General features: G+C 32.0%; 4 protein-coding genes across 12 annotated transcripts; 2 read left to right on the top strand and 2 right to left on the bottom strand.

Annotated features, from left to right (window-relative positions):
• Positions 1 to 564: 564 nt before the first annotated feature.
• LOC106381665 (organelle RRM domain-containing protein 6, chloroplastic-like) lies at positions 565 to 2,108 on the bottom strand. Its single transcript, XM_022690580.2, has 5 exons — positions 2,100 to 2,108; positions 1,809 to 2,055; positions 1,348 to 1,622; positions 1,065 to 1,251; positions 565 to 976 (listed from the first exon to the last, which is right to left on the bottom strand). The coding sequence occupies exons 1-3, from the start codon at positions 2,106 to 2,108 to the stop codon at positions 1,504 to 1,506; spliced, it is 375 nt and encodes a 124-aa protein (XP_022546301.1). The 3' UTR covers positions 565 to 976; positions 1,065 to 1,251; positions 1,348 to 1,503.
• Positions 2,109 to 6,503: 4,395 nt separating this feature from the next.
• On the bottom strand, positions 6,504 to 10,789 carry LOC106434725 (beta-galactosidase 11). The gene is made up of 17 exons (XM_013875581.3): positions 10,485 to 10,789; positions 10,296 to 10,391; positions 10,078 to 10,190; positions 9,922 to 9,988; positions 9,750 to 9,842; positions 9,522 to 9,665; positions 9,353 to 9,447; positions 9,150 to 9,255; positions 8,836 to 9,039; positions 8,583 to 8,750; positions 8,329 to 8,507; positions 8,150 to 8,259; positions 7,968 to 8,077; positions 7,730 to 7,840; positions 7,496 to 7,600; positions 6,891 to 7,385; positions 6,504 to 6,807 (listed from the first exon to the last, which is right to left on the bottom strand). Exons 1-17 carry the CDS (start codon positions 10,689 to 10,691, stop codon positions 6,673 to 6,675), a joined length of 2,538 nt encoding a protein of 845 aa, XP_013731035.2. The 5' UTR covers positions 10,692 to 10,789; the 3' UTR covers positions 6,504 to 6,672.
• A 733-nt stretch (positions 10,790 to 11,522) lies between these two features.
• Positions 11,523 to 13,426, top strand: LOC106434708 (rac-like GTP-binding protein ARAC3). The gene is made up of 7 exons (XM_013875564.3): positions 11,523 to 11,773; positions 12,250 to 12,337; positions 12,424 to 12,533; positions 12,616 to 12,679; positions 12,757 to 12,821; positions 12,892 to 12,957; positions 13,032 to 13,426. The coding sequence occupies exons 1-7, from the start codon at positions 11,675 to 11,677 to the stop codon at positions 13,134 to 13,136; spliced, it is 597 nt and encodes a 198-aa protein (XP_013731018.1). The 5' UTR covers positions 11,523 to 11,674; the 3' UTR covers positions 13,137 to 13,426.
• Positions 13,427 to 14,793: 1,367 nt separating this feature from the next.
• Positions 14,794 to 17,397, top strand: LOC106375278 (protein kinase STUNTED-like). 9 transcript variants are annotated; one of them, XM_048778915.1, is made up of 9 exons: positions 14,794 to 14,872; positions 15,142 to 15,259; positions 15,358 to 15,429; positions 15,504 to 15,853; positions 15,925 to 16,176; positions 16,259 to 16,422; positions 16,485 to 16,715; positions 16,791 to 16,940; positions 17,016 to 17,397. In XM_048778915.1, the coding sequence occupies exons 3-9, from the start codon at positions 15,407 to 15,409 to the stop codon at positions 17,259 to 17,261; spliced, it is 1,416 nt and encodes a 471-aa protein (XP_048634872.1). In that variant the 5' UTR covers positions 14,794 to 14,872; positions 15,142 to 15,259; positions 15,358 to 15,406; the 3' UTR covers positions 17,262 to 17,397. The 9 variants fall into 9 exon arrangements, 8 of the variants coding, with proteins under 8 accessions (XP_048634872.1, XP_048634866.1, XP_048634877.1 ...); XM_048778909.1 differs by having other exon boundaries at positions 15,352 to 15,429; XM_048778920.1 differs by having other exon boundaries at positions 14,796 to 14,872; positions 15,528 to 15,853.
• The last annotated feature ends 5,139 nt before the right edge of the window (positions 17,398 to 22,536 follow it).

Genomic DNA, 22,536 nt, shown 5'->3' with positions numbered 1-22,536 from the left:
ATGTTTACAGTGTTACATATTTCATGATGATTTTACCACTACACACTACCACAAATTTACCACTTGATTCGGTCTAACGTTAAACGTTATCTATGATAACTCACAATACAATATGATATTGTGCAAGACATGTTAAGAAAGGTGTTTTCGTTCTTTTTTTTTTTTTTTTTTTTAAGAACGAAAACATATTTGATGATAAAACTAATAATTTGAAAAGATTTGTTTGGGACAAAGCATGATGGTTTCACACTGCATCGAATCATGGGCATATATGTTACAATAATGAGAAGATAATAGTTGTCATTGTGAGTTTGGTAAGTAGGTTGCAGTAGCATCCAAAGTAGAATATTCAAATCAATAGTTTTTTCTAACAGATCAATCAATAGTTTTAAAGATGTTAGTTAGTAGCATTCTCAAAAATGAAAGAAAAACATGTTAGTAATGTTTTAAAGCATTACTCAGATCGTTTTGTGGAATCTGAATTAGTTATAATATCTACATATCATTATCAAAGTTCCATTTAGTTTCAACCCAAGTAATGTGATCAATCATCAAACAATCACATAGGTAAAATCTTATAAACAACTATATTTACTAGTGACTAGCACCAGTTCAGGAGTTATAATGTACAGGCCGTAAAGTACAGCTTCTGGAAAATCTTGTCTTCGTGAATATTTGGAAGAAAAAAAGAACAAACAAAAACCAAAGATGATATCTAAAAATGTCAAAAGAAAATTAGTGTGGAAGGTGAAGCCTCAGAGCACCATTATCCTAGAGACCCATTAAGGGTCTCTTAATTATTTTTTAATAGTATTTAAGGAATAAAATTGTTTAAGAGATTTAGTTAAGAACCTTGAGACTTTTATGTCTCCATTGCAAGTCTCTTATTTTAAGGTTCTTAAAAATCAAAAAGCTGAGTTTGTGCCAAAGGTGTGTAGAGAAACAGGAGAACATAGATTATTTGCGACATTCCAACCTGTAGACAAGTAAACTGTAAGGCCTCTCTCACTACAAGAAGGTTTTGGAGCAATGTGAAAGCGAGAAAAGAAGAGTTCAATTCTTACAAGTACTGCAGTTTTGTTATTGTTTCCGAACACTTTAACAACGATTGCAACTACCAGTCTTTATCACTATCACCAGTAACACTGCTGCAACCAGAATGTCAACATGGTTCCACAAGAAGTGCATATTTATTAACATTCCAGTACTCGCAAGGAACAGCGCTGCAAAAAAGTTGCGGATCGTTTCCACCTGAAAGAGAGGCACAACAACGATAAGAACAGCTATATACGGTAGAGTAATTTTGGTATAAAGGAAAAAGAAGGGAAATGTATTTTATAAATTCACCAAGTACGAAACACTTCGTCAAGTTCGAAAGACTCAAACTTGGGAGAAGATCCTCAAGTTCGAAGAGCAAAAATTGACATCTTATTTGTTCAAGAGTGTGCTGGGCGAGATCAGTTGTTGAGATCATCCATCACTCCTGCCGCAAAGAAACCCAACTCAAGACTTAGACCGAGTTATCTTTCCGTGCATCCCTTGAATAGCTTTCAGTGACTCCTCCTCAGTCTCATACCTCAGGAAAGCAAATCCATACATCAAACCCTTTGTCATCAAGTCTCATGTAGACAAACAAGGAATCAAAGCAACATAGTAGAACCATAAACAGAACATTAACACAATGCAAAGCCAATTCACCAGTTCATCAGAACTTAGACACCAACCAAAAGATGAATTGAAAACATAGACATCTAAGAAAATTAGAAGAAAAAAGACAGAGACAGAGAGAGAAAGGGAATGGAGCTTACCACTCACATACAGTTTCGTCTTCGGACCAGAGATAGAAGACGGTGGAGATGAAGAATCCGGCAAAGAGAGACAGCCAGAAACTAATAATCCCCCGACGTCGTGGCGTCTGCGAGCTGAATTCACGACGGTTCCGACATTGATTGGTCCACGCCAGCAACCAGAATAGACAGACGAAGAGAAGGAGCAGGTGGTGGCTGAGAGGTTAGTCTTAAGAAGCGATCTCCGAACACGACGGATTAACAGCGACTATCAGCCGCAATCTTCCTCAGTCGCTGGGGATCATCGCACGCCTTCGCCATCGATCCTTCAACTCTCTCTCTCTCCTCTCAAAGAGATGAACGCCCAAAGGGCAACACGTGTCTCTGAAGACCGTGTCTTGTAGCCCCTAAATAAGAAACGTCTTTAGCATTTAATCTAATTTTCTTTTTTTTTTAATGCAAATAAAACTAAGAGACGGTCTGAGAAGACCGCGTTAAAGATGCTCTCACTGTGTAGTTTGAATCAATGTTATGAAAAAAGTATAGAGAGTGGATTTCTACCTGCTTTCTTGGTTTTTTCCTTTAATGATTTGCCCTAACACGCACCTTTTTACTTTCCCAACTACCAAACACAAATCCCTTTAACTATTTTTCTCGTCATTAACTCCAGCTTTCCTAAAATTGTAACGTCCACCTAATTCTAGAAAAGCATGTTTTTTTTTGAAAGGTACCAATAAACATGGTTTCTTGACAAAAGCTTTTCACAAGCCTATCATGAATAAATCATTGGATTAAAACTCTACATCGTTAGTTCAAAAAAAAAAAAAACTCTACATCGAATAGTCTGATATAATCTATTTTCATACAACTATTTTTGAATACTTGTGAACATTCTTTTTTTTCTCTACCAGGTAAAATACTAAAAGACAGTGCCTTCTTAATTTTACAAATTTTCTATATAGTTTAGCACTGCATACGGTAGTGTGTAAACCAGGTTTACAATATACGAAGAAACCAACACGGGTTGGCCTAGTGATTTCTTGAAAGTTTAGCTTTCTTGATTCGATTCTCGTTGAGAAGAGATTAAACAACTGACTATTGTCATTGGCTTCCAAAATTAGTCGGGTATTTTCAGTGTCGTCTTAATCAATATAATAGTCTTTGGCAAAACACGGAATATAAACTCTTTTATAAATATTTTTTATATATATTTTTTTCACTGCATTTATTTTAACTTGACTCTAAGACCTGAAACAAATAAAAAGAATATCAAAAAACTAATGATGAAAGTACAAATTTCTTCTTGTTTTATTTTTTAATCAGTAAATTAAATTTACTTAATTATGGGTCTTTTTTGATAATTTATAGACCTTTAAAACAATACAATTTTTTTTTGATCTATAAACCCATGACAAATGTCTATATTGTCATGGGTAAGAGACGGCACTGGGTATTTTCGATTCTGTATTTTCAATCGAGGTAACCCAAATCATTTTAAAAATATGAACAAACATGCTTGACAATTTTTTAAATAGCCATATTTTTGTAATAAGTATCAATAAAACATATCAATAATAATTTTGGTTTGGTTTCTAAAACTGTTTGGAGTGTTGGCAAAAAAAATGTTTGGAGTAATGTTTTATAGAAAAGGAAAGTAGCTTTATTGGTAAGAGTTTGTTGGATACCTGAAAGACAATCTTAAAGAGTTTGGTAGATCTCATGGTCTACATTTACTCTGAACTGCTACCGACACAATGGAGTATTTAATATATTAACAATAAAGAATTTGGATAGAGTATACATGTGATTTGTTGTCCACACACCAAACATATCTTAAAATAAATGTACATTACATTTTTCTTTGTAACTTTCAAAATGTATACACACCTACAATAGGCACCAATACAGAGTGCAATATCTTCTATTTTTTTGGTCAATACAGAGTGCAATATCTAACAAATATTTTCCTAACTATCTTCGTTAAATTAGTTCTTTTATAAAAAAAACTAGATTTTGACCCGCACGTCCGTGCGGGTATATTTTTTTTTAAAAAAATATGATGCTATTTGATTTTTATGTCACTATTTAGGATTGGGCAAAAAAATCAAATTCGAAGAATTGAACCGATCCCAATCCGAATAAGTAGTACTAAATCCGAACCGGAATTGATTAAATATCCGAATTATTCAAAACTTTGGTATTTGAAGAACTGAAATCTAATCCGATCTGAACCGAAGTATTTTCGGTATCCAAAATAGATTTATATACGTATATATATTAATTATATTTAGATTATATATATATATATATATATATAAACATCCAGAATATATATGATACTTTTAAGTTCACTTAAATGCTTGAAAATATATACAAATAATCAAACATAAATATCTTAAATAGTTAAAATATACTCAAAACTCCAAAAATAATTACATAATTATTAATTCTCTATCCAAATATTTAAACCAAACCTATTTAAATTGGTTATCCAAATCCGAACCAAATACTCAAAGATCTGAACTGAACACGAAATCTCAAAAAGCCCGAAAACAAACCCGAACGCCCACCCCTAATCACTATTATATATAATCCTATATGTGTCATCATAGGTTACAAAATATGTGTTATCATATAATTAATTGTATTTTATACGTACCATCAAATAAGTTTTCTTATAATTAATAATATTTTATATATACAATCATATAAATAATCACATATATTATATTTTAAAATTTAATATGAAATATAAAAACCATAATTTAAGTTGGTGTTTGAAATTGGGCTTTGTATTGTATTTTTCTTATATATATTGAAAATAGTTTTATAATAGTTATAGGAAAATATGTTAGTAAAAATCAAATTTTGAATATATATATATTTTTTTGAATGAATTTTTGATAAAAATCAATTTTAAATTATTATTTTGATTTGAATATATATATCAAGTAACATAGACCATTACTTTTTAATATAATGTAATGGACTTTTAATTCTTTTAGTAGCATAAGCCCATTTTTTTTTTCTAACTTACTGCTATTCATGTTTCCAAACAGTACTATTTTTTTAACTACTGTCCATATTGCCAAACAATCTCAATGTGTACTTCAACTTTAATAATATAGACTAGAGCTTGACCCGCGCACCCGCGCAGGTGTTAGTTTTTTGATAAATGAATATTTATTTGTATAAGTGATAATATATATTTTAAAATTTACCCGTTTAATTTTTTTTTAATATGACATTTATAAACACAATAATTTTATAGTTTATATTGAGTAGTTTTATTTTATCATGTAAACCCTTAATTATATCATCCATTTATTTAGAATACGACCTGTAAAATCACACAAATGTATTTTTATTTTTTATGGATCAAAATTTTATGATTATATATAATAAAATTATTGTATAAACTGTTTTTATGGATCAAAATTTTATGATTATGTATAATGAAATTGTTGTATACTATTTATTATGTATATGTGGAATTAGTAAAATAATTACCGTATAATGTATGTAATTACGAAATGTATATATGGAATTAATTATTTTCAAATACACATATGTATAATAAAAAGGAAAAGACAAAAAATATTAAAAGTTAGGTTTATTAATTATTGTTGCCATGATTTTTTAGTTAGAATTTGATTTTGGAAATACATTAATTGAAGAGAAAAGACAAAAATCCTAAAAGATAGGTTAATTAATAACTTCAGTGGCATGACATTGTAAATATAGTGGAAAACTAAGGGATAATCTAATTTTGTACTCCTATTTTAATAGATTAGATTATAGGCATGTTATTGTTAGGTTACAAATCTTCACATTCCATTGAAACAATTCTTTTACGTAAGAACATACTCACTCTGTTTCACAAAAATAAACTTTTTAATATTTTTCATGCATATTAATAAAACACATTAAACTACCATATCATTTCCTTTAATTTTTAATCTTTAGTAACTTTTAATCAATAGTAATTCAATAAAATTAATTAATTATTTTGAAGTTTACAATCTTTTCATAGAAACACAAAAAAGAATACGAGACAAACTTTTTTTCTAAAAAATATATCTTAATGGAACGGATGTAATAATTTGTAATAGAAAAAGTTGGAATAAAGCTACTTTGATGACGCAGAAAATAAACGCTTTACGTCCATTATACCATTCCGAGCCAATCTAGTTGGTGACTGTCAACCAACATTATTTCTTTACCGTTTCTAATGAAAATACAAAAAACAAAGAAAAGGTTTTAAAGAAGCTTCCTACCTAACAAAACCTAACACGTTATGTTAGGTCCAGTTTCAGGTCATGCCCCACTTTGTAGGTATCGACCGATCTTTAGTAGATATCCCACAAATGTCGTTATCATCATCATTTAAGTGTAACAAGTTGCAATGAACAGTAACACAGCCATGAATCACAAACCATCGAGAAGCACTGGCCATATGGCCAGAAGTTTTAATCGGCGCGCACATTACGTCTGAGAAACTTTTGTTTATTTCGACTAGAAATACGTATATTAATTTTTGTGATATGCTTACTACTGAATTAAACCAAATATTACCGATTATACGTAGTTTTTTTTGCTCCTTGATATGTTATTTTCTACTAACACAAATGGAAACAGTAAAAAAGTTCACCGTAGAGAATGAATCAAATAATAACTCAACGGTAAATAAAAGGGGTGGTAACTAAAACAAAATAATGGTTTAAATATGTAGTTTTTTTCTTCCTCGGATCATATTCCAATATCTTACTTGGATGTAAACGTTTAAATTCAAGAAACCAAGTACAAACCGAGAGACAAAAATCAACACTGCCACAACACTTTTTGAAATCGGTCAATTAAACGCAGAATATGAACCATTCAACCCTCAGTTCTTCTTGTCACGAGCACACTTGACTTGCACGGCAAGTGTCTTCACAACGTTCTTGCATGAATCCTTCTTGTCTTGTTGGAATGTGCTTTTGTTCACCGGAATCACACACTCTGCTTTCCCCAAACAGTGCTGCACGAGTTTCTTTTGTTAGTTACTTCTAAGACAAGCTACACATTTTACAAAAGAACAAACATTATTTGAAATTTAATTACCTTCTCAACGACTTGCTTTGAAACAGGAGCATTACAAGTACCAAGTGTGAAGTTTCCACAATCACCAATAGGGTTTCCGAAGCTAGCGAACTCAACGGCTGCGATCTTCTTATTTCCCGAGCATTTAAGAGTAGCCGTGAGACTCACGTTATCTGTGATGGCTTTGACCTCGTCTTGCTTCCTAATCCAATGTCCAACACTTGGAGTGTAGTTTTCTCCAACGTAAGAACAAACAGTGTCTCTGTTGACGATGACAAAGTCTATAAGCTCAGGCTTCACATTAGGCTCTTCCTCGAATATAACAAGAAGATTTTTCTTGGGCTTCAAGAAAGATCTAGGGATGTGATACTCTATTTGCGTGGATTGACCTAATGGATTCAAGAAAGACATCCAATATCTTCCAACGCCTTCTCCGTTCACCCAAATCAACCCTTTTCCCATTCCACTCATGCGAATAGCTGCTGCGCTTTCGCTCTCTGGTGCATCGAAGTAGGTCTGAAATGTTTCACATTCATTAGGTTATTAGACAATCTCTACACTACAGTCTATATAGTCTGATTTTTTTTGTTTTGTTTTTTCTTTGGTGTATTTTTTTTTTTCATTACCTGGTACCATGTAATTCCTGGTGCTTTTCCAGAGAATTTCTCCCACTTGACCTTCTTCAAACCTTTCTCGGTTTGGATTCCGAGTCTTTCACCTTCCATACCGACCTAAAGATTTTAAAAATGAGGATCAAATCAAGGACATGTTTTCTTAATGTTGTAAATCAGTTAAAAATATATTTTTTTAGTTTTGAAACACTAGTTACAGAGAAATTATATAAGAAATTGATTTCAAACCTTGTTCCCCCATTTGCTGCTTTCAGTGAGATCAAGTGTTCCAGAACTCAGTCCTAAGATGGAAACACTACGAGGACCGGTGTATCTATGCTCCAAGTAAGATCCACTGTCCTGTAATAACAGAAAAAGGCCAACCACTTATTATTATTTATTTTTTTGAACACAGACCAACCACTTATGAAACGTATCTTCAATTTATATATAGATTCGAAAACGTTGAATTATATTTGTTACTTACTGGAAATCCAGTGAGGACACCAAGCATAACAAGGTGATTCTCTCCTGCTTTTAGTGTAACTGGTTTCTGGAAAACAAAACTTTTCTCGTCATGGCTTCCATGTCCATTTCCTGGTAGCAAATAAAAATATCATCATCATAGTTCATTTCAATATTTTTACATAATTTCTACACAATTCTTACCAAGGTATTCTCCATTTAACCAAACGTGCAACGCGTGTCCAAGACTAGCAATTCTCAAATTAGTTTTAGCTCCTGTCTTCTTAGGTAAGTGATTCTCATGGACCTTGAAGCTGTAAGGCAAAACTAACGTCAAGATTTTCTTTCTTGTTTTTTTATAATCAAATGAAATGAGTATTTACCTTGTTGTGTACCATCCATAGTCTGATTTGTCCTTAGTCAAACCGTACAGCTCAACGGGTACGTAAGAGTTACCTTCTAGCTTTTTAGGCAATGACTCAGTGAACACTTTGAAATCAAACTTTTTCTTGTTCGCCTGTTTAGACTTCATAAAGTTCCTCGAAGTGTGGTGAGAAACAATCTGATCCAGTTTAAATAAACAATAACACGTTAAAGACTTTGTTATTGTTTTTGTTTAGTTTCATATTTTACTCACCTGTGCAGTGTTGTAAACAACAGTTTTACAATCTGGAAGAATACTAATAGAACGAGGAGCTATCACGTAGTCTCTGCCTCTGAACTTAATGGTTTCTGCAGCTTCGGTGTTGTTGTTAGCCAAGAAAGCTGCACAAGATTTCGTTCCAGGCTGTTCGTAGTATCTAATCTGTAATTACAAAAATATATAGTATAGTTGAGTAATTTCTAAACACTGATTCTTTCTTGACGAGTACTACATGTTATTGTAATACCTCTGTATCTTTTCCAGGCTTCTCGGTCCGAGGCTGACCCCAAAGAAGTGGTTTCTTGCAGAGGTTAAGAGCATTGTGAAGATGTTTAAGATGACCATACTTGGGCTCTCTCTCTAAACCATATTCATCAAGAGGTGCATCATCGTAGTATCTAGTGGTTACATAATGAGCAGAGGTTCTTCCGAAGTTGGTTCCTCCATGGTACTACAAATATTTATAACACAACATATACTCGTTTCAAGAATTACAACACTCAATCTTTTGTAAGATTTTCAGACGCAATTTATTTTAATTAATTCAAGTGGTTACTGTACCATGTAGTAGTTCACATGACTTCCATTTTTGGAGAAGAAACGAGCAACTGAGAAAGCGATATCTTCTACTGATCTTTTAACTGGCGCATCACCAAACACACGGAACCTGTTAAGTAATTTTTTTAGTATAAATGGTAATGGTCTTGTCACTTTCATGAATGAATCTCAAGTTTCTACGTTTTTAATTATGAGTAAAAACTCACTGAGTAGTCCAGTTCTCGGTCCACATAGACGGTTTGTTATCTTTGTTTGGACCAGGGAAAGTATCACCACAATGTCTTCCATTGCAAGCATTGATCTGTTTCAATGTATTTTCAAATCCTTTTAAACATTTTCAGACAAAACACAGCTTAGACATTATAATAACTTTACCATAGGATCAGGTGCATCATTCTGCTTGCACATAACCCATGGGATCCCAAGATTCATTGAGTTGACCAACTTTGATCCCCATTTAATGTAGTTTACTCCGTCTTCTTTATATGCGCGTTGAACCGCGCTATACTCGTTCTCTATCTGCAATTCATTTTCATATTCGTTACAGAACCATTCATATTATTCAAATCATCAGGTAAATGTGTTAGGGTTATTGTTTGGGACCTGTCCTAATATAATGGGGCCTCCTTGTGAAGCAAACAATTTTTCCTCCTTCATTTTGTCGAGTATCATCCGTACGTACCTCTCTGTATGTTCCTGCAACAGTTTTTTTTTTTGGTTATATATGTTAATCTCTTTACTTGTAACAAAAGGCACACATTTGTGTACATAATACCTTGAATTGTTTATTGTCTGTACGGAAGAAAATTCCAGGAACTTCTCTAAGCCAATAAGGAAGTCCTCTAATAAAATAAAAAAAACAAATCACATAAAACATTATGGGAAAAGTTTAAGAAATGAATAAGCAAAAAAAAAAGTTGAATTTCTTTACCCATGAGTCCATTCAGCTTGGATAAACGGTCCAAGCCTCAATGTAACATACATGCCATTCTTTTGAATCAACTTTATGAACTTTACCAAATCAGCTCGTCCCGAAAAGTTGAACTAATGAAAACAACAACCAAACGAAACAGATTTAAAATCATAACACATATATTTATATGTTAATTTGAACATGATTTAAACAAATCGATTTGAGTTTTTAGTTACCTTCCCTTGTTCAGGCTCATGCACATTCCAGAAAACATAGGTTTGAATCGTGTTCAAACCGCCTTGTTTCGCTCTCTTGATGATACTTGGCCACATCTACACAAAATCCAAAAATCTCTATATCAATACAAAGAACCTTATGAGAAAAAAGAAACATAAGATTATTTATTTGATTGAAATATATAATACTTCAGGAGTGCTTCGAGGATAGTGGATAGAGCCAGAAAAAAGAAGCTCTCTTTTGCCATCGACGATCAAAGACGTTCCATCATAAGTCACCTCCTTACCCTTCGTCTTCTTTTTCATCTCTTTTTTAGAGGCGAATGTACAAGAAGACGAGAGGAGAACCACAAGAATGGCCGTTAAGAACCATCGATCAAGAGAATGCTTTCTCATTGAAACTCTTGGATTAATATTGTTTATTATGTGTTTTTAGAACAAGAAGCTAAGTTCTCTAGGAACCTCGTCCTTGTCGGAGGAATAAAAAAAACAAGGAGAGCTCAAATAACAAGCTCTGAAAAAAGACAATGATATAAGAGAATGTTTTGCACTGAACTTTTCAGGTTTCAGAGATTTTTACGCGTCTGAAATAGAATCCACCGTTGTATCTTTCAAACTCCTTTTTCTCCTTTTTTGATTTTGTTTATTTTCTATTTTTAAAGTTTGTTTTAGCCCATTTTTAGCCTAATATGAGCGCAGCAAACACATAACAGATTTTCTTCTTTTATTTTCTTTTTCCACAACGCATTCTCTTAAACTATCAATCAGCATTTTAACAAATTGCTCATACAAAAAAAAACTAATTATAATTATTTATTTTTACACAACTGACTATCTTTAACATGTTTTACTGCTAGCTTCATAATGTTTCTTACTGTGATGGTTAAAAAAATCGTAGATTGTATGTTCATCGAAGTTGCATTATACACATTGTCAAACACAAGGAATAACACTATAATCATACTAGATAATACGTTTTCACAAATGTATAGTTTCTGAACTTATATAGTACAAATAAATTATTTTAGAGGGAAAATAAGTAATAAAAAAGTACAAACAAATTATGTAGGCTGCTTAGTTTTTAGAGGGAAAATAAGTAATAAAAAAGTACAAATAAATTATTTTATTTCCATCCCATAAATTCGTGTAGGGTATTCTTTTGGGGAACGCACCAGCTGAGCAATTAAATTAAATTAAATTATTTTTTTTTGTAAGAAGAAGAAAAAGAAAAAGGAAGAGACTTTGAGCTGAAGACTTTGGAGCAGCTACTTCTTTTGTCTTGTACCTCTTAAAGAACCTCACTCTCTCTCTCTCTCTTCTCTATTACCAAAAATCCCCAAATCTTGAAAAGTTTAGGTTTTGAAGTTTGAGAGAGAGAGATGAGTGCTTCGAGGTTTATCAAGTGTGTCACCGTCGGCGACGGCGCTGTCGGAAAGACTTGTCTGCTCATCTCCTACACTAGCAACACTTTCCCCACGGTTAGCTTCCTTAAAGTCTTCTCCTTTTCTCTGTTCCTTCTTCTAGATTTGAGCTTAAAGGGTCCGAATGTGCAGGACAGTAGTTTGATCTTTGTGATCTGTTTTTTTTTCTTGAGATTTGCTATGATAGTTACTCAAAGGTTTGTTCTTTTTGAGTAATCTGGTGTGAGTGTGTTAGTTCAGAGGACCTTTAGCTCAGTGATTGTACTTTAGTGATCTTTATAGGATTTGAATCTGGCAGAGTTTGGTTTTTATGGTCTGATACTCTCTCTATGTATATACATTCTTGAGATTTTCAATGAAAGTTACTCAAAGGTTTGTTCTTTTTGAGTAATTTGGTAAGAGTGTTAGTTCTGAGGACCCTTAGCACAGTCTCAGGTGCTCATGTGTACTATTATGATGATAGAAAGCAGTATTAAGTAACTCTCTGTTAGGACATTGTATGGATAATGTGAGTTGATTTTTTGGTGTGACAGGACTATGTGCCAACTGTGTTCGATAATTTCAGCGCCAATGTGATTGTGGATGGGAACACTATCAACTTGGGATTGTGGGATACTGCAGGTAAAGCCACCTTTTGATTTTCATTAATTCTTTCTCTGCAGAGAGAGTGAGTCATTTGTGTGTGTGTTTTGGACTCGATGAAACAGGACAAGAGGACTACAATAGACTAAGACCATTGAGCTATCGCGGCGCAGATGTCTTCTTACTTGCCTTCTCTCTCGTCAGCAAAGCTAGCTATGAAAATGTTTCTAAAAAGGTTTGTTCTCCCCCTGCAACTTCTCTAATCCAGTGATTCTGATTCTGATTTTGGTTTCTTGTTTTTTTTTTGTTTTTCTCAGTGGGTGCCTGAACTGAGACATTATGCACCTGGTGTTCCCATCATCCTCGTTGGAACCAAGCTTGGTTGGTTCTTATGATAAATCTCTGTTCTTGGAGGGACTTGTTTCTGATAAATTGATGACTAATTATTCTCTTTTTAGATCTTCGAGATGACAAGCAATTCTTTGTTGAGCACCCTGGTGCTGTTCCTATCTCTACTGCTCAGGTACCTTTACTCTCACTCTCTTCTCATGTTGATCATCTCTGTTTCATCTAACTGGTGGTTATCAAAATAGGGTGAAGAACTGAAGAAGCTGATTGGGGCTCCTGCTTATATCGAATGCAGTGCAAAAACACAACAGGTAAATGTCTTTAATCTAGTCTTTACTTTACATGTATGAAGCCACTGATAACAATATCTGATCTTCTCCAACAGAATGTAAAAGCGGTGTTTGATGCGGCTATCAAGGTAGTTCTCCAGCCACCCAAAAACAAGAAGAGGAAGAAGAGGAAGTCTCAGAAAGGTTGTTCTATATTGTGATTCAATAGAGAGAGAGAGAGAGAAGGAATCAACATGAGGATTGAAGTAGCTCCACCTGTTTGTTTCCTTCAAGAAAAGAAGGATCTGTTGTTTGTAGTCTTTAAAAAAAATCTGAAGTAGTAACCAAGTATTTGTATTCTTGTTTTCATTTTGATCTGTAAATATACCATGGATCCTTTTATTTCTTTGCTTCCTAGACTCTCACGACTTGTTTAGAGATTAATCTCCAATAACGTTTTATGTGATTTCAGCCACATAATCAGTTATGAACAAGTATATTATTGCGATTAGTCTAATCAGTTAGAAAATGAAGAAAAGAAGCAATAACTTGACCATTACATGCATGATGATGCACCCATTCATTTTGAAAATTGAAATATGGAATGTAATGTATATATAAAGGTGTGAAAATTATAGAAATATTACTGTATTAATATGACTTGTAAAAATAATAGTTTTTTGTTTTTCATCAAATTTTTATTATTTTGATTATGGAATCGAAGAAGTATTCACATTGGAGATGGAGTATTGAATTAATTTGTGGTCATAACCTTTGGGCTTATCATCATTACCAAACGAATCTCGTTTGTTGATCAATCTCTTTCTTTACCTTACCTGCCTCTCGATTCAGACCCACGTATATATTATTCGATCCCCACCGCACTATAGTATTTCAAAAACAAAAGATTAATTCAAATAGTTGTTATGTTTAGTGAACTAATATTCACCTAAAAAGCATTTCAATCACAGTACTAGAGACTATATAATATACTCCCCTACAGCCTACGTACCAACTTTCCTTTGACATGTTTTCTTCGCTAAGCACTAAAATCGAATTTTGTTTTTTAGTAAATATACAATGTGATGATCTTTGCACTAGTCTTTTTTTTAATTCGGCTATTTTCAATTTATTAAAATAATATTTGCATTTGATATTATTGAGCTAATTGTCTTATAATTTTTGTTCGTTCTCCTTGGCCCTTCGAACAATCCAGTTAGATTACCGAATTAACAATACTTAGCATATGTAATAAGTCCAGAAAAAATGAATTTACTATAATAATCAACTAAACGTCATATAATTTATAAAGCTTCCCATATGTGCCAACTCTTCTATATCATCTCTCATGCATTACGTTATGTTATATTACTAGCATTTTACTTCTCCTACTTGTTTACCTTAATAAAATATAGTATGTGAGATTTATCAATTCTTCACATATTTCCGCAAAAATTGAAAGATTTTAAAATATATGAAGATGAAAAGAACAACGTAGTGTACACGGACTTTGTTAATTTAATTATCGAGGCATTGCCGTACGTAGTAGGGCAGCCTTCAAGGCTTGAGTCGAGGCGTGTTCGTTACGCTTTACCCTCAGTAGCCGGTGGTCACACACTCACAAGCCCCCCTTTTAGTGACCGGATATCGAGGGTTTCCCGCGAATTTTGCCGGTTCCTTTAACTAACTTCTCTTTTTTTTTGTTCTTCTTACGAAAATGAATATCAATCAGTTAAGAAAAAGAACATAAAGTCAGTAAAAACACAAGACTAGTCACTGTCTTCTGTTCTTCTCACTCCTCTTTCCAAAAAATCTCAGCTCTCACCGACACTTTCGTAATTCGATCGATTTATATACCGTGATAAACTCTATCATCTCTTTTATGAAATAACCATAAGTATGGTATAGAAGATGATGATCAACAATTACGTCTGAGAAAATTCAAGTCCTTAAATGTGTAAGATTTTTTTTTTTTAAATATAGGTCAATGTTATATTAGTCGTATATTCAAAATGCTGACGGTACATGGCGGCAGATTTCGATTTTTATTACTAAAAGACCAAATTTAATAATACATGCAAAGAGTTTTTTTTTTTGCAAATGGCTTTCTTAATTTAAAATGCAAGAAGAAAAAGGAAGAGTTTTGGTAACACTATCTTGTCTCGTTCTGCTCAACTTTATCTTTTCAAATCCATCTCTTTTGATAAGCTCGTATATGTCTCCAAGATAAATTGCCAGAGGACATTTTGTTTGAAAGATTCAGAAGATCTTATGTTGTAAAAGGAAGTTCAGTTCAGTTCACAAGGTTGCTGTAGTTTGGAATCAAGATTTCAAGAAGACTAAGGTGAGAACTTTCTTGAAAAGAACTTCATTTTTTACTCTTTTTTATTTATTTATTTTCTTCCAGTTTTGATGTAACCTAAACGGGGATTCAAGTTTCAGGATTGGTTGCACATCGATTGTAAAATTCTGCGTGAAAAAAACTGCCTCCATGGCCATCACTAACGACGATCTGTAAGAGCAATGGCTTTGGTTAATACTTCAGCGCATAAAGTAGATTTAAGGTCAAGTTCTAAACGTTCTGATAGTGAATACATGTATAATGAAACAAGGGCTAACAACGAAGAAGTCTTGAAGATAAGTGAAGAAAAGAGAAAGAGTTCAAGAAGATCGGTTTCACTTCCATCCATAGACATATTATTAGACGAGAAACCAGGTTGGCCTTTTCTCAAAATAGCACAAGTTCACCGTTGCCACACACGGAATGTCTCAGTGGTCAACTGGGTCATGAGCTTACCTGACCGGTTTCCACATCATCAGCAGAATCTAAACTCCGAGACAAGCTTTGTAAAGAAACAACTTAAGGACATATTGAAAGACGACAACAAATGGTTTAGCTACAATGTTCTTAAGACAGCAACATCAGATTTCTCTCAAGGTACTTTGTCTTTTATTTTATTTTTTTCTCCTTCTTTGAGTTTTGGACTAATCTCTGATTTTATATGGAAGAAAATCTTATTGGTAAAGGAGGGTGCAGTGAAGTGTACAGAGGTGTTCTCAAAGATGGAAAAAGCATTGCAGTGAAAATCTTGAAATCATCATCTAAAGAAGCTATAACAAATTTTGTTCATGAGATCGACATAATCTCTTCTTTGAGTCACCAAAACATCTCACAGTTACTTGGTGTTTGCGTCCAAGACAATGATCTAATCTCTGTTTACAACCTTTCATCCAAAGGAAGTTTAGAGGAAACTCTTCACGGTAACACAATGCTCTCAACTTCATATAGATAATGTCCCTCTCAAATTAGTATATAAATATAGTATGATGAATGATTATGAAGGTAAACAAAAGGAAAAGCATGTATTATCATGGGAGGAGAGGTTCAATATAGCAATCGGCTTAGCGGAAGCGTTAGATTATATTCATAACCAATGTTCTAAGCCAGTGATTCACAGAGATGTCAAGACTTCAAATGTTCTTCTCTCAGATGGGCTCCAACCTCAGGTAATGAAAGCTTCTTTCACAAGACACCAACGCTGTGTTGTTGCTTATGATTTTGAAAATAGCTGTCAGACTTTGGACTGTCGATGTGGGAACCTACGACATCTTATAGATATTCGATACAAGGTGACGTGGTTGGCACGTTTGGATACCTTGCGCCAGAGTATTTCATGTACGGAAAAGTCAGTGACAAAGTCGACGTTTACGCCTTTGGAGTGGTTCTTCTTGAACTTATATCAGGAAGAGATCCCATTTCGCTTGAGAATCCAAAAGGAGAAGAGAGCTTGGCCATGTGGGTATGTTTTCTCTTCAACTTGAATCGCAAGCAAAAACTACATAAAACCCTAAAAATATTAACTCTTGTAACGCAGGCAAAGCCGTTGATTGAGACTGGAAATGAAAATGAGCTGTTGGATCCAGAAATAATAGAGACATATGACGAAACTGAGTTTCAGAGAATGGTTCTTGCTGCTACAAATTGTCTCACAAGATCAGCCACACATCGTCCCAGTATTAAACAAGTAAAATTTTGTTTCCTTTGCAAGAAAACTAAGTTCGTTAATATCATCAGGAACTAATCTTTAATGTTTTGTCAGATACTGAGGCTACTAAGAGGTGTAGACGACGTCGAGAAATGGTCCAAACGGATTAACGAAGAAGAAAACGGAGATTGCTTCGATGACGAGGTTTACCCGAATACAAGGGCAGAATTACACTTGAGCCTTGCGATGATGCTTGAGGTTGAAGACGATGAATCTGTATCAATCAGTCCCATGGAGAGAAGTAACAACATCCTTTTCTCTTCTTGTTGTTCATCTAGGGAACTTCAACCTTGCTTTTAGTGGAGTTTATCTAATAATGTTTTTGTTATTTTTACGTATTATGAAAAATAACAAAAGCAAAACCGAACCTATAGTTTTATTGTTCTCAGAATGCGATCAAAGCTTTTATCGTTCTAGGAGAGTCTTTTTTACCATTTTTTGTGGTTCTCTTAGTTCATTACTTGTTAATGAAAATTTCCATACTTAACAGAAGAAAAAAACCCGAACCTAAGCTGTTTACGTAAAATCCCTGAACAAATCAAACTATACTGACATAACAAAACTAAAAAACTCTTACTAACTAGAGTCATTTTAGCATTTGGTTTTGTTCCTTTTTTTATAACTGTAAATTATATTACCAAAAGTAAATTGGTTACAATATCTGCATTCAATAGTGTTTCATTTTAAAGAAAGTTCTGCTCCAATGATTTTTTTTTTCTTGCTTCAAAATGAAAAAATGAAAGTGTTTGTTCAAATTTGAAGATATACTTGACATCTTTTTTTTTTAAGATGAACTTCTAAATTATAAATTGGCACTTCATTTTACCTATTCTTATTTTTTGTTTGTAAAAATAATTTTTATATACATTACAATCGCCCAATTAATTTCAAAGATTCAATTATTATTTTCATCTAATTAGATGTATATATCGACATGCATGGATTTATTCATTTCTAAAGAAGTAGCTCAATTAAAGAAAATTAAAATAAATAAACTTACTTACCTTTTGCCTTAAAATACTTTTGTTAATCACTTCTATATATATATATACTAGGGTCGGTCCGCGCTACGCGCGGGATTTGATTTACATGTGATTTTTTTAATTATATAATTGTATATTTTCATGTGTGTATTTTATGTTCGTTTTGCAAGAGCGATTTATTTTGACGTTTATGGTCTCAACTAATATTAGAGTTTGTAAGAATTTTTTTTTTTAAAAATTAGTGATTCATAATTTGTTGGTTAATTGTGGGTTGCTCTAATTTGGGATCTTAAGTGTGTTGGCATGTATATTCAGTACTCCACTCAACTTCCATTTGCATTTAAAAATATTAGCTGCAGACTGAACACCTATAAACTTATTTGAAGTATCTTAATTAGAAGTAAAGTTTAATTTATTTTAACTAAAAGTGGCATTTATTTTAATAATTTTTTCATAATTATTTTAACTATTTATTTTAATATTCATTTTAGAAATTTATGATGTCGATTTATTATAATATTTTAAATTATAATTATTTAGTTTTTCTTAATTTTTATTTAATAAAAATAAGTAATGTTTTAAAGAAAACACTGCGATGGATTAAATTCAGTGGTATTTTTTTTTGTCATTAGTGTTGTTATAAATAATAAGTAAAATAACGTCAATTCTGTCTCATATATATATATATATCATGAAATAAATTGTTTTTTCTTTTTATTATACAATTTTTCCTAAAATTAAATCTTTACATGATATAAAAGAAATAACTTATTCATTATAACTACAAATATTTTAAAATAGATAATCTGAAACTGTCATTATTATTTATATATATATATACACATGTTTGTTAGAATCTTATATGTATTATTATATATGAAAATGAATTTAACCACAATATCAAAATAATTAATTAGAATTTTTGAAATAATTTTCCCTAACTAATTTATTAAAAATAATTTGTACAATAATTTAATTATGTATTGAGTAACTTGATTTTATTTTATTGTCAAATAATTTTTTTATTTATTAGAAATATATATATATATATATATATATAAATATTTATAAAATAGTTAAAACAATACATAATGATGAAAATGTTTTTACTGCATTTATATTTATTTAAAAATTAAATGCGTATTTAAAAATATACGAAATAGAACTGTATTAAATTTTATTATCCCAGGATTTTGATGAAAACAATGTTTTAATTAATTAAAAATTACATTCATTTGAAAATTGAATAAGTACATTGAATTTAAATTTAAAATATAAATAAATAATACAATTGCCTATATATATTAAAAATAATTAAAATTATATTCATTCGAGATATTTAATAAGTATATTTAAATATAAAATATAAAATAAATAATAAAATTGTCTATATATATAAATCATTTCATTCTATATATATATATTTAGAATGTTGAGGCATTAATTTTTTGATTTTTTTATTTATAACATAAAGTTTTACTTAACCCGGTTTGCTTAACCGGTTGGTTTTGTTAACAAAGCATTCTCTGTTTTTTTTTAAAAACTGTAGCGAACTGGTTTTCTTAACCAATTAGTAATTAACTTGTGAACCAAAGTATTCTCTTTAACCATGTGACATATGTACGTGTGCCTACAAACCTAATTTTTTAAAGCTTTTTCTTCTATAAAAATCAACGCCGCCATTGTTATTATCTTCCTCTCCTTTTTTTTTGTTTTGGTACTTTCATCTTCCTCCAATTTCGCTTCATCGGGAATGCCAACTATGTTTTTCACGGCTTCGTTTTGATCGGAGGGAGCTTGGTGGTGGTGCTGAGGAGTAGTGAGGGTGATTTCTTCAGAGACGGCGGCGGAGACGGCGGCGGAGAGAGGAGTGCAGAGCTTTTCGAGCATGATGAGGACGGGGGTTTGGAGCGATTGTCTTTCTCTGGGAAGTCTTGGGCTGCCTCTCATATGCGAGAGCTTTTTTGCCATTGTTCTGTGGAAAGTTTTTAGAGTTAATATGATTGTGAGGGGGGGGAGATGAAATGGTGAGGGGGAGATGAAATGGTGAGGTTTACTGAATTAAGGCTCACTTATTTATATATGTAAATTCACCGACTTGAAGCAAGATGAGAACATTGAATGAGAAATTGTAGAAAGAGTGGGGAAGATGAAGTTGAGAAGAACTTTAATGATATTGATTGAATCCGGTTGGATTACGTAAAGTTTCTGATTTTAATTGCATTGCAGGAGGGAAGAAATCCAGTCAGTTGGACACAACAACAGCTTACAACGGAGATTGCCCGGAATAGTCGTCCTCTGTAACCTAACTGGAGCTCCATTGCAGAGTTCAAGAACAGCCGCATCCTAGACATGTTTTATCACGGTTTAGAAAATTAAGATAAAAGATGGTGGGCTTAGATCATGTAAGTTGCAGCCCAAGTAACTAAAATATGCTCGCATCAATTTGATCTTCCCATTAATGAAACGCAGAGTTTGAAGGGATGAGACACGTGTTGGCTCCTGGAGATTCGACTTTGTGACCTGGATGCTGAGTTGGCGCAACAGGAGGGAGGCAAACATTTTTTTATATATATAGATAGATATATATACACACATATATATATATATATATATGATTCTTCGTAAAATATGATGTTCTTTGATTTTTTATTTATGTTATATATGACATAGTCTTATAATATGAATATTTTAATTTATATTAAATAGAAGTTGTGATGAATTATTGTTAAAACAAGATAATCGAGTAACACTAGTAATTATGAAAAGTGGAAAATGTTATTAATAATTAATGATAAATTGAAGATATAATAGAATTGAAATATTCATTTTTTAAAGAGAAAATGAATCAAATCATTGGAGTAAATGTTTCTTCATTTTTTTTCTTCATTTTGAAGAAAATAAACTTTTAAAGGTACAAATAAAATCAACCATTGGAGATGTTATTAGATACTTCTGTCTCAACTTATCTACACAAGAAGTCACAAACTTGCTAAAAATAAAACACATAGTATTTGGACTTAAATAAATATCACATTTTGAAATAGTTACTTATATTTGATGTATATATGTGTACGCAAATAGACAGTCCTCAATTAATTTGTCTTTCTTCTGAAATTAGCCTAAGTTATTTTGCTTATGTAAAGCTTCTAATATTAGGTAACAAGATTAAAACACAAACTGACAAAAGACAATCTTTGGAATCTAGTAGCCTATATTATTGGGGGCGCTCTCTCTTTCCAAGAGCACGAAGAGACATTTTCATTTTCCAATTTCCACGCCCAAATATATACTATAAATTTATCTTCTCATATACGAAATAGTTATTTATTTAAAGTGACACAACATTTTCTACAATTGAGTATTCAAGTCAAAGATGATATAAAAGGTGATAAAATTTCAGTATATCATTATATCAACGAATCTGTTGATGTGTTTATTATTTAAAAACAGATTTAAAAAGCTAACTAATGTCAAAACCAAAGAATTTAATAAAACAATGACGATTAATTTGTTGTTGCGAGACTGATTTTAAAGCTTTAAAAAAAAATCTTAGATGGTACTTGTACAACTAAGATTAACTGAAATATCTAATTTGACGTTTTACAATTTTATGATGTTTTAATGATTAATTAAGCCAATATATACTCAACAATGTTAATTATAACATAATGCATTGTTTATATATGTATAACACTAACGTTACTGTATACGTATTTATTAGACAATTATCAATAAACGATATTTCATATTTTTTTTTTAAATCAACATCAGAATCGTGGTGTCTAAAATTTATTGTAGTATATTGTTTAACAAAGATGAAAAAATAATGTTAAAACATTTCAAAGGTATGTTTGAGTATTCATATTCTTATATATATACACTATTTTCACAATTCTATTTATAATGTATCTCCAACATCTCCTGCAGAAGTTGAGATAGGTAATATAAAATAAATTTACAAGAGTAGATGTGTGTGTATATATCTGAATTTCAAGTATAACAATAGCGCTTAATTTCAAAAAGTATTTAACCTTATCTCTTATTGACGCAAAATGTATTTAATAAAACGGATTTTAATGTTTTAACAAGTGATGGAAGTTGAGTGCTGAAACATGCCCCATTTTATGTCTTGATAATAACATACCACATATTTTATATATGGGCTATGCATTTGTCCGTATTCATATTTGCGTTGCTTGAGATCCAAATCAACAGACTATTTCTTGTGCAATCACATATACAGTATATTAAAAGATGATGGATTATATTATTGATTGGACTTTCATAATATATAGTAGTAAGAAAACGATAACTGGGTTATGCTAATTTAATTTATGGCCGTTTATGGGTCTGTATAAATATTATAAAACACCAGATAATGGTAACGTGTGCTGTAATGTTTATTAGGATATTGTTCGATTTGTTATTTATTAGAATCTGGAATTTCAAGCCAGATAGCAGGAGAATGACATACAAGTGGTAACAGTGAAGCTAACACGGAAATACCCCGTGAGGGATAAGTCCACAAGCCTTATAATTCGACTTAACTGATAGTTAAGTGTTTGATTGTTTTTTTTTTCTTTGTTTGT

The sequence above is a fragment of the Brassica napus genome, chromosome A1 (assembly GCF_020379485.1).
Source record: "Brassica napus cultivar Da-Ae chromosome A1, Da-Ae, whole genome shotgun sequence".
NCBI classification, from domain to species: Eukaryota; Viridiplantae; Streptophyta; class Magnoliopsida; order Brassicales; family Brassicaceae; genus Brassica; species Brassica napus.
The sequence above is the reverse complement of the archived record's forward strand: the minus strand, read 5'-3'. Positions and strand labels throughout refer to the sequence as shown.